General features: G+C 33.7%; 1 protein-coding gene across 2 annotated transcripts in view; it reads right to left on the reverse strand.

The window, feature by feature from the left end:
- Positions 1–1,261: 1,261 nt before the first annotated feature.
- LOC132302352 (BAG-associated GRAM protein 1) overlaps positions 1,262–12,811 on the reverse strand; it is a 42,562-nt gene continuing 31,012 nt past the window's right edge. For both annotated transcript variants that reach the window (XM_059799193.1, XM_059799200.1), the window contains exons 12-18: positions 11,033–11,176; positions 10,806–10,910; positions 7,235–7,381; positions 7,025–7,078; positions 4,064–4,127; positions 1,890–1,951; positions 1,262–1,729 (exon numbers count right to left, since the gene is read on the reverse strand). In XM_059799193.1, coding sequence (XP_059655176.1) covers positions 1,601–1,729; positions 1,890–1,951; positions 4,064–4,127; positions 7,025–7,078; positions 7,235–7,381; positions 10,806–10,910; positions 11,033–11,176 — 705 coding nt within the window. In that variant the 3' untranslated portion in view covers positions 1,262–1,600. The remainder of the gene's footprint in view (positions 1,730–1,889; positions 1,952–4,063; positions 4,128–7,024; positions 7,079–7,234; positions 7,382–10,805; positions 10,911–11,032; positions 11,177–12,811) is intronic.

Below are 12,811 nucleotides of genomic sequence, written 5' to 3' on the forward strand. Positions count from 1 at the left end.
CACACACATGAATATATATAGTAAAATACACACTTCTTTTTACTTGTTCCAATAATAATAATTTTTTTTACCTAAGCCAGTTTTACGGTAGGGAAGTTCCATTTTTATTTTTATTTTTTTTAGCGAAATTTTTTTTAGAGTGCCAATGATTTTTAAGTTAGAAGTGTAGTTTTTATTTGTAAAACTGTATTGGAATTTGGCAAATTTTGATATGACTCACTAATGGGACTCCAACATTAGATGAGTTAAGCGAGTATAAGTTGACCTTAAGTGAATTTAGATCGTAAACGACACGATTAACTTATTTAATTAATTAATCATATCGTATTTGAATTAAAGGGTGTAACTAATTAATCATATTGTATTTGGATTAAAGGGTGCAACCGTGTAACGTATATTTTTCTAGTTTTTCCTGTTTGATTGGGTAATATTAATAATTTAAATAATATAATATTTTGTTTAAATAGGTCATTAAACTGGTTGTAATCCATTTAATAAACCGGTCGGATTAGTGATAAGGGTGTTAATACGATTATTAAACGGATTGTGTTTAAACGGATTGTGTTTAAATTGAGCTGTTTAATAAAATACTTCTAAGTCGACACGATACTATTACGATCCATAAACACGAATTGCCACCCTACCAATAGGGGTCGCGGTTGTTTATGTAAATTTAAGCTGGATTTTTAAGCTTGATAGTATGAACGACACGGCCTATTAATTTGTAAACATATTTATTTACAAATAAAGTTCAATAACATGTTGATGAATAAGGTCATTGATGTGTTGAAAGAAAGCGAGCGAGCAAAGCTTGTTAAAACCCAATTACATGCACTATTCATACGAGATTAATGTGATAATGATGATTTACTTTATTGCCATTTGGTCAAATTCTTGATCTGATAGAGGTCCATAGTGAACAACACAGCAGAATTATCATCTCTTGATTCAGTCTTATTTTTTAGGGTTTGGGCAACCGCCATACGACACAAACAACTTACGGATAATATCTATCCTTATAAAGCCTCCAGAATTACTACAATAGATGCTTAAATGGTTGGAATATATATATATATATTGGAGTACACAAATTTCTCCAACTAAAATTCTCTTATCAGTGCAATCACATGAAAAAAAATCATTTAGTAGTTATGGAATTAAGGCAAAGATGATGTTGACGATGCTACGAAGAAAAAAAAAAAAAGTAGTAGTAGTAACTGACAATACACATAAGAGCATGCACACACCACACACACAATGGTCAGGTGCAGTAATAAATGAATTCAATAAACAAGTTTCAAATTTTCATATGGTCTCTTCGATGAGCACATTACAAGTTTACAACTAACATACACAAAGCATTATTGCTTTTCCAACGCTAACATTGACATTGCACAAGAGAACAATTACAAGGGCACACCGCTCGTTCTCTTCGGAGGAGACAGGGTGAGAATACATCAACGGCAATTTACTATTACAGTTACAACAGTTGCTTGTGGTATACATGGTATATAAATAAAAAGGACGAAAAAAAAAAGGAAAAGAAAAAGAAGAGATGGTTGGAGCAATAAATAGTCAAAAACCAATATATCAAGATTTCTCAAGGTGCTTGTGTATTCTCTTGAACTGTGGATGAAGTAGAGGCTATGTCGACAATCTCATTACCAGAAGTCCTTGACTTAATATATGAGCGGGCCACCTCTAACATCAACTCCACCTCTTTCTTGTACTGCAGAACATTTAGATGTATATTACTCTAATGTTCTTATTATATGATTAAAAAACTAATCTGAAAAATTCAACTTCGAAGGGAAAATGAGAAAATCAAGAATGTAATCAATCAATCAGAGTAAAAAAATAAATAATAATAAAAATAAAACTATACATACCTCGGCGATAGCACTTGTCTTAATCTTAGATTGCATCACACACCATTTTTTGAAATGTGCACCTGTATAAGCAAAATTTCGGTACTTTATTTGAATGACAAACTTCACTAAATAGGACACATTTACCGGGGAAGTGAGTTAAAATACCATACAGCCATATAGTACTATCTGATTCAAACATGATATTTTGTTGGTCGAGAGAAAAGAAGTGGTAAACACAAAGCAAAAGAAGTAGGTGAAAAAGAATGAAACCAAGAGCATGGATTGATGAAAAAAGAGCATTTTCGCAGGAGAACACGTTGAAGAGAAAAAATAATGAAGACTCGGGCAAAACAGAAATAAATGTGCATTGGCATCTTTGCATTTGCATAACCAACTCTGAATGTAACATTAAGCGGAAAATTGTTCTCTGTGGCCAATCCTTTATTTTACTGATCAGTATCTAGACGAGATTGGCTGACTGGAAAAAGAGCTGGTAATGGGGCTAAGCAAGCAAAGGTGAGACCACAAAAGCACTAGTATAAGCATGACTTGGCCTTAAATGGCGTTAGACCTCATCGCATTCTGATGCTCATGGTTTGGCATCATTCAAGCCGTCACTTCAGAACCTGATTAACCAGATCCACTTGCCTTAAAGTGTATCTGACAATACTTTCAACCCTAATATATTCCCAACTCAGAAGAAACAGTGTCAATCCTAAATACTTGAGCTGTTTCTTCTCCATCAACCCTATTTAAAGCCATATCTTCAATTAAACTCGTGATAATTGTGTCAGCTGCATATCGTGATATTTTCCTAAATCCTTTTTAGTCATGTTTCTTAATTACTCGTCACTCCATATTATGAGGAATACCATAGCAACCCAAAAGAACTTTTGTTCAACTTGGCAAGTACTCTACAATCACACAACTCGAGACACACTTTGCACTTCATTCATGCTATTCTATTTATATGCACATCCATCGCAATTCTCAATCCTTATGATGTTTAATGCAATCAGCTCTGAAAGAAAAGATATAAATCTGAAGGAGGGAAAATAGAGATCAAGATTACGCAATCTCAAAGAAAGGGAGAGATAAAAAGCTGCTAGCAAATATTTAATCCTAACCCTTCAAATAAATGTAATCTAAAGGCTAGTATTCTGTCCAGCAGAATAAAGAGCTAAAAAATAACAAAACAGCCCTTAAATAGTCACATGACTCACTTAAAAGGCACATGACTTGTAAAATAAAACCAAAATGACAATAATACCCTAACTAGAGCTTATGGCAAACATTAATTATAAAATTAAAACAGATTTACGACCCATAAACAATGCAGCCCCTATTAATGCAATTTCAATATAGTCTTCTTAGGATCTTCAACTGTTTGAAGAAAATTCTCTTGCATTTGCGCTGTATCAATGTTACTCATAAAACTAAAGCAAAATGGGTTAAGTGGAGGAGGAGTTCTTGCATACTGTGTGATCGATGTATATATTCAAAACTGAAAGGTATGTTCTATAAAGCAATTAGTGGACTAACCATGCTTAATAGAACCACAAAGAAAAAAAAAAAAAAAACGAAAAAGAAAAAAGAAAAAATGTTATGGCCTTAGAAAGAGCAGAGAAGCAATAGAGCAGCAATTTAGGATTCATGTAATCGACCCCAAATAGTTGGGACACGACTTTGAGAAGTTGTATCCTCCCAATATTTCCATACTAAGTTATGCCCCATCACACGTCCTTCATCAAATTAATACATCTAGTTAACAATTATTTTGGATTTAAAAAAACTCTCCACGTAATCTCCTCAGGGACCCAAGTATGTTCAGTTTTCAAGTCAAAGAATGCCACTAAATTTTTTTTTCCTCATCCTATAATAATTAGATTTTAAACATAAAGGAGCATGGGAGCCGAGAGGGAGGTAAGGGTCAAATATCACCATCCTATTTGTGTTTAGAAGCAGCATAGTTAAAAATGGTTAATGTATTTGATCAATGAATAAAGGTTATTAAAGTAGGAACTTTCGAAAATAAATAGAAAATATAGATTCTCATCCACACAGATGCACACAGAGAGAGATTACTCAGAAAAGGTATGAGCTTTAGCAGAACGGACATGTCAATTGTAGTACGAATGAAACTTTCATGTTGACCATGTAGCATAAAGAAGTTGCGATAACTAAGAACTTACCCACTTTAATATCAATAGTGCAAGAGGAGTCCGAGTTAGTCTCTACAGACCATCTACAGTGAACCTGATGCAACCAGAACCCAAAAAAAAATAAAAATAAATAAATAAACACTAATAGTAGAAAATGAAACACGGGTTTATCCGTGTAAGTGAATAATTGAATAGAGATGTGTCGCCAAAAAATAAAATAAATTATTAACAGGCACTTATTTCATCCTTAGCAGAGAATCATGCCAAATAATTATCTGAACAAGATATAAAAGTAAATCTAATATTCACTTTTCCCTCCTTTTTGGTAAGGTCCGTAATTTGTCCACAAGCAGAAAAGTATTATGGATGGAAAACAGCCAATATTGAAACAGTTGTACACAAACACAGTCTATATCAAATGCTTAGAAATTGGATTGTGACCTAATTTTGTGCCTGCAAACATAGTTGTCAAAGTTGTGCATCAATAATACTGTGAATTCATTTTAAGGCATAATGAGTCATAATCACTTTAATGGCAGATATAGTCTCATTTATTCACTCTTAATGCTAAGAGATAGACAGGATATATTTGAATTCATTCCATATCTTTCCTGATGCAATAAATGGTGCCCTAGAAAGTGTTTTGTTGTACTGTGAAAGTTTATTCTTTGTCCTATAAAGTAGTGTCTATGGTTTTATGTCACCAAATGACCATTATTACAGTATTGGGACTTTAAGAGTGTCATAGGAAAATCAAAGGGCATTATTGATGCTATGTGGATAGCTTAAAAGTCTACTGGAGAAGGCAAGTGTCACTTATAACTGTATAATATATCATAAAAGGGAGGGACCGCTATAACCAACTTTCATAAATATACTCTTATGTTTGTCACAGATTTTCCTTTGTAAATCAAGGTTCTTGAACAAGTAATACCAGTCTTGCTCATAGATTCAGAACTCAAACGACTTGGACAGAGTCGAATTCAAGTCGGGCTAGGATCACAGCCTGAATAAAAATCACTGCTGTCTCGACTGAGTCAAGGCCTGAATCGGTTGAGTCTCGGCCAAGAAGATTGTGATTTGGCTAGAATTGCTCGAGCGGCCTCAGCCGGTATGGCTGAGTCTTGACCTAACTAGGCAAAAATGGCCATAATTTCCGGCCTAGGTCTAAAAATAATATTTTTAGCTTCCTTGTCTCATTTTCTTTTCAAATCTAAAGACCAAAATAGAGAGAAAACCAAACTTCCACCCTATCAAAAAAAAAAATTTACAAATCAATTGTTCCAAAGATTAATCAGTAAATTTTGGGACTTTTTAGTTAGCTATTAATATATGTGTATAATATAAACATATTTCATAGTGTCCATAGATTAATATACATTTGTTTTGCATTAAAAATAAAATTTTAAATAAAATTCCTTAAAATTAATTTTTTTTGAAAAATTATATAAAAATTCAAATAAGCATATAAGTAATCTTTAATTTATATGGTTTTCATTTGCCAACTACACATATATTAATTTCCAACTTCTTAGGGCCTGTTTGGTATGCATTTTTTTTGGCCTTTTTGTTTTTGTAGAGAACTGTAGCAGTGAACACCGTAGCAACGGGTACTGTAGCAATAAATAGTAGCAAAAAAATTGAAAAACTCTGAAATGGCCTTTTTAAACAAGCCATTATATTTTTTAAACTTGCAACACTTTTTTACCAAACATGTTTTTATGTTTTTTCTTCCAAAAATTTTGCAACAAATACACATTACCAAATATGATTTCAATTACTATTCAACACACTATACAACAAAATACTTGTTTTGTTTCGGGTTAAAACAAAAACACAAAAACAAAGCGCGTACCAAATAGGCCCTTAGTTATTAGAGTATATACTTTTGTGAATATCAAATGTTTATTTTATTTTGCATTTGTGGACTTAAATTTAGTGCAAATACAAATTATTACACTGATTTTGCTGATAGCGTCTAATTTAATTTACAGGCGCACCTTTGAATATTCAATAAATTTGTTAAAAATTATTAAAAAACAGGTTTTTATTGAATTTAGATTTAAAACTTGTATATCAATTCGTTTTGATTATGTTTCTTATGCTATGCTTGGTTGGAGGGAAGGATTGAGGAGGGATGGATAAGAGGAGGGTAAAAGAAGTTGTGTACGTTTGGTTGAAGGGAAGGGAAAAGGAGGAGGAAGCATGGAGGGATGCTTCATCCCTCATTTCTTTGTATTTTGCTATTTGAGGGGAAGAGGAGAGAGAAAGCAGGATAATAACCAACAAATTTTTAATTTCCATATTGAACCTTTTCAAAATATGTTTTCTTAAACCCAATTGTGTGAATGAGGGTATATTGGTAAAAAACATAAAAAAACCATCTTTCCCTTCCTTCCAACCAAACACAAAAAAATTGTCATTACATCAATCCTTTCTTTAATCCATTCTATCAAACCAAACAAAAAGTGCGGGAGGAAACTTCCCTTCCCTAGGAATGCCGCGTCCATCCATCCGCTTCTCTCTTCCATCCATTTTTCCATCCCTCCAACCAAAGTACCAAACGGAGCATTATAGTTGAAAAAATATCATGATATCGACAGTCGACAGTCGACTGCCTGTTACGTAACCCAGATTGTGTTTTAAAACCTTAGGTCGTTCTTATAGCAACAGATAAGTTATTAAGATATGGCAGAACCAATAATGAGTCAATGAATAGGAAAACAGACTTGGACAGTCTTGTTCGATCTCCTTCAAGATTTATGCCTTTGGTATTATGCAGACACATTCTTTAGTTGGTTTACTAATATTTAAGGCTGCTGAAATGACTTGTGCTTCCCTTTTGTGCATAAAAATAAATACAGCCTGTATCATATTTAAATATGGAAAAAGATATTATCACACTAATGGCACAATTGAACCTCAAAATAAAATCAGACCAAAAGAAAAAAAAACAAATCCAAAAAGTAAGGAGTCCAAAGCACCGAATACCTCAAAGTAAGTACCAAATGGAACATCATGTGCCTGTTGTACAGTCTCAAACACCTAAAAAAGAAGAATATAGCATTTCAATTCCATCAAAACACACACACACGCGCACGAAGGAAAAAGAAGAAAAATAGAGATAAAAACTGAAGAAATCAATAAGAAGAAAGTTTTCACTGAAAACTAATATAAATAGGATATGAAAAATAGTCACACCAGCAATTTCTTATCGGGTGACAAAACAATGTGTTGCCACTCTGTCATTGCGGTGTCCGGAGGGCACATGGGACTGTTACAGAGAGATCTGAATGTTATTTCCCTGACTTGGCCATCATATTCATCGGCAGGATGCCACTGTCCCATCTGAAATAGCAACAAAAAAACAAAAAAAAAAGTGTATATGAAAAAAAGTTTAGATTACTTGGTAGGTAAATGTACAACATAAATGAGAATCTTTGCTAGTGATAAAGAAATTATGATATATCACATGGATAGTTTAAAAACTGGTTGAACATCACCCTAGCTGTGTGCATGCCTGCTAGGAACATATAACACACTAGCAGGACAGTTTGGAACAACCTAGATTCGCTAATCACACAAAATTCAATGCATATATATCTAGTTGAGTTATGCCTCCTAAGTCCTATAAGCTGATGTTAAAATATTTACCAGCAGCTAATGATTATCACATTTGGTTCATTTTGCAGCACAATAATGGTTTGCTGGATTTATGCTCAGTTCTGTATTCTAAGGTAGATCCTTTTTAATATTTAAAATTTAGGTATAAATGAACATAATCATATCCAACAGCTTAGCATCAATGCATCAGCGGTTTGCCAGCATCATTGTGTAAAAGGCGTGTAAGATGTGGTATCTATGGCACACCTTCTAAATGCAAGTCTTTTAAATGCCATATCCATGGCATGCCTCGAAGCAAGGTGCCCATTAAGCATCAAGGCACCCGAGGAGGAAAAAAAAAAAAAAAACTTTTTAATTGAAAATTCTTTTACGTTTTATCCAAATGTTGATGTTAGCCTCAATTTAATTTAAGATCTTTTTTTCGCATGTTATATATTATTGGATTTGAATTTCAGTTCTAAATTTTCTTTCTTCCTGTTAATTTTCTTTCTACTTCTCTCTATTATTTTGATGATACATTTATTGTGTGCTTGTTATTAAGATGTATTATTTTATAAATTTATACACATAATTATATTTTAGAATGAAATATGTTAATTTATATGCTTTTTTCTCTCTTTAGAATATAAATAGATCATGCTATTAAATTGATCATTCTTGAATTTTTATTTTTATTTTTATCTTTTTGTTGTTCAAGGACACCACCATCAAATATATTTCTGGCTTGTTATATACAGTGAAGCTCCACAGGTATTTATGAACTCAAAAAGACAAATATAGTATTTTTAGGGAGACAAGGGAATGAAAAAGAAAAGAACTAAACAAAACACTGACATGATCTGGATTTATAGAATGGAACAACAATAATTTAAAATATTGAAAAGAATAAGAGGCGTACATCAATCGTCTATGTTCAGTCTCTGTTTTCTACTGAAGCAAGGAGGGAAAATGTTTTTAACTAACATAGATCTTTCAGTTAATAAGACAAGCACTCTGAGAAACTTCATTGTCCGAAGGTTAAAAAGTAAAAACAAAAGAAGAGGAAAATACTCCTTAACAAGCAAAGATTCCCCAAAAAATTCCAAGGGGTTGGTTCAAGTGGGTAAGAACTTGGCCCTAGTGCCTCAAGAAGCATCAGGTCTAAGGTTCGAATCATCTTGGGTGCCAACAATTCCTTGAGAGGGGGAGGGGGGCGCATTACACTACCATAAATCATCAATGTGTTCTTTGCACATAAAATATTTCAAAAATGAGTGAAGCACTCATGTTAGACACTATGTTCTACACAACCAAGTCATGAAGCTCATGGTCTATAAGAATAACATAAGACGCTTCAACAATATAGTTATGACCCAAGTGCAAGTACAATTGTAGAATAGTGATCAACTTAACACTATATTTTATAAGAATAATATTAGGCAAGCTATACTTCATAAACAAAATGATAGGACAGGTTAAAAAAAAAAATTGTATTTTGTACAAAACATAAATTGAGAAAAACATGTTTTTTTCTAACTAATAAGTTTTCATGTTCCTTATAAAAAAAAATGCCACAAATTGATATCGGCTGATGATAAGCACGAATGAAAGTCCTTGAGAAAGAAAATGTGAAATACATGCATTTGCTAGAAGCTAAACTGGAAAGTGGCACCAAATGAGAACAAGGCCGATGAAAAATTAACATACATACTGTGGTAAAAGTACAACAAACACATTGACAAGGAGTGCTAATTCAAGTGAAATGTAATAATTGGACAAGAGGAAGACCAAAACTAAATAAAAAAAGAAGGAAGATTACGAAAATGCGAGAAAAGAGGATGTTTCTTTAACAAAGACAAGATATAGCTATATAGATTTGAATGGCAAAAATATTAGCATGGCAAACCCCACAAGCTGGGATTAGGCTTTCTCAGTTGAATTTACTTGACATGTTTAAGATAGTCTTTGACAAATTTAAAGCAAAAGAGAGAAAAGAAGCCACTAGTTTAAACACTGAACAACTCAAATGGAAATTGAAAATAAAATAAAATCCTCGTCAACAACAAGAAAAACCAATTTCTAGCTATTCTATCAACCATTTCTTCACATATTGAAGGGTTTATTTTGCTGTTTAGACAATTTCTTTTGTAGATAAAAATATAGTTCTATATACTGATTTTGATTTACATCAAACTAAAGACCTTTTTTATTCTCTTAGTTTATTCAACCGAGTCCTTGGGGAACTATGTTACTAAAGTGTCTTAAACATGTCTTTATTATTTATACTATTTTTTCCTTTTACAATTTGAACTCTTATACCATGTTAAAAACCAATTGCCTCAAAAGCTTCAATTGTTAGGGACTGACCAAATAGTGATCATCAAGATCTCGCGTTATATTCTATTGAGTGAAGCTTGAGCGCAACCAGAATTTAATAGAAATCTCATCTCACCTCGATCTGGCTCCTATTTTTACTTAGTTACTCGTATAGCTTCAATTGTTAGGGACTGACCAAATAGTGATCATCAAGATCTCGCGTAATATTCTATTGAGTGAAGCTTGAGCGCAACCAGAATTTAATAGAAATCTTATCTCACCTCGATCTGGCTCCTATTTTTACTTAGTTACTCGTATAGCCCAACAAGCACACAAAAAAGAACTTGCATGTCTAAAAATGACTTCAAGGGTCCTAACACCTGAGCCACAGATCAGTCTTAAAAGACTTTGATTTTTTAGATCTACAGTGTTATATAGAAGGAAACATGTCTATTCTGCCTCAAGCACTTCTACCAGAAGTTACATTGAAGAAAATGCATGACTTCTCAACCTACAAAAGTTTTGAAGAGAAGAACCTTACAGCATCTCCCACTTAAAAGCTGCAGACTATTTCACAATAGCATACATGACGTAGCAATTGCCGAAATTTCATAATAGCCTACATGACATAGCAATTGCATAACCAACGACATATACTGTCTTGAAAAATGAAATGAACATAGACTTCTTCAGTAGTAAGAACTCAAAAATATAATCACAAACTCAAGCTTAAAAAATTAGGGAACTTCCTTTTGAAGGTATCATTAAGTGAAACAATTCAATTGACAACTAAAATGCAATTTGAGAAGACTACAATATTCAAGTAAAATCATTGTAAAGTATTGGTACTTACAGTAAGATTAGCATCCTTTCGTACAGATCGATACTCATTTGTAAAGTTCGAATCATCATTTAACAACAGTTCAAAGAACTGCTCTGCTGTGCTTGGGAAAACGTCCTGAGAATTTTTATGACATAATGTATAACAAATATAAAAAAGACGAACATACTTCCAGGTTGAAGTATATATATATACTAAAATAAACACTCTTAAAGATTGAGTATAACATCAATACGTACATTGTATATACCATTAACAACTTCTTCTTTAATAAAAGGTTGAAACTTCCCAGTCTTGGGTGTAGTTTCTTCAGGAACCTTAACCTGCCTTTTACCCCCTCTGACGGAGCTGCTATGTGCCCGCAATGCCGATTGTTCATTTTCCTAGAGTCACCAAAATGAAAAAAATAATCAAAAGACCTCGTTCACTGTTAGCAGTGGCAGAGATAAAGGCAAACAAAAGGTCAAAAACAGAGGCAATATGGGCACAGAATTAACATTAAACAAGCTCAGGAAAATCAAAATTCGTTATCCTAGAAAGTGTATACTGTTTCATAAAGTTACAATCAATATTATTATTTATCATCTGAGATTATTAGTTAACGAACAAAAAGTAGAATAAAAAATGTATTTCTATATTTATTAAGACTGGAACTATATTTTGTAGTTATTAGAACAGTAACCATCTTAATCATGTTTCTTCCATTAGAACAGGGCTCCTTGTCCTTAATGACCTATGCTTGCATGATTATATTGTTGGTACCGCACCAGGCTATGGCAAGAGTTGTAACAATTAAACCATAAGTGGCAGAGGAGACCTTGCTAGCCATTCAGGAAACGAGTTAAATAACGCTACTGGGCGTGGTAATCACTGTTGCATACTGCTTACCTTACTCTATAGTTTCCTCCCTTTTTTCGCTTCATTTATTCTTATTTCATTGGGAATTTGATCTTAGTCAGTTTGTTATTTCATATTTATTAGGGAAAATACTAAAAACCCCATTTGACCTTCCAACTTTTTGCATATCCCCCTGGCTTTTAAAATATAAAAAACCCTAAACTATCAAATTGATTATGTGAAATTACTAAAATGACAATTTGATTGATGCTCACTGTTTTGTAAAAAATCCACTTTGGAAATTACTAAAATGATGATTTGATTGATGCTCACTGTTTTGTAAAAATTCCTCTTTTTTTTTTTTTTTTTTGATAAGTAAATTGAATTAAAAGCGTTCAAAAAGGGGAACGCGACCCAAACTATACAAAGACAAAACGGAGCCTATGAATTCAAAGAACTCATAAAGTCAACAATCTCCTCAAGAGAGGAGTAGTCTCTCCCCTGACCCCAACAAAACAAATTACAAATGATAGAAAATTTTAACACCCCAATGGAGGATTCCTTTCCTTCAAAAGATCTTCCATTACGCTCTCTCCAAAGGCTCCACCAAATACAAAAAGGGATCACCCTCCAAAAAACTCTGACCTGAGCCCCCACCCATTGGCCCCTCCACATATCTAACAACTCCCAAGACGTCCGAGGCATGACCCAATGAATACCAAACAGGCCAAACATCAAACTCCAACAATCATGAGCCACAGGACAGTGCAACAAAAGATGATCCACCGACTCCCCATTAATCTTGCAAAGACAACACCTATTAACAATGATATGTCTTCTCTTCCTCAAGTTGTCCAACGTCAAAATCTTACTCCAAGCTGCAGTCCACACAAAAAAGGCCACCCTAAGGGGCGCCTTAGACCTCCACACCGTCTTCCATGGGAATGAGGTACCATGAAAACCAGAAAGGCACACAAAAAAGGATCGGACCTGGAACATCCCCTGAGAAGAAGGCACCCAAATCAAAGAATCTGCCCCAGACCCCTCCACCTCCTGTCTGTAAAGAAGAGCCAAAAACCCAGTGACATCATCCAGCTCCCAATCCTGAAAAGCTCGCCGGAAACGCACATCCCAAGACAACCTTCCACTATCAAGGCGATAATAGTCAGCAACCATTGCAT

This window comes from Cornus florida, unplaced genomic scaffold (assembly GCF_030987335.1).
Source record: "Cornus florida cultivar Cherokee Brave unplaced genomic scaffold, ASM3098733v1 CherokeeBrave_3.0.0_Hap2_Chr01, whole genome shotgun sequence".
Taxonomy (NCBI): Eukaryota; Viridiplantae; Streptophyta; class Magnoliopsida; order Cornales; family Cornaceae; genus Cornus; species Cornus florida.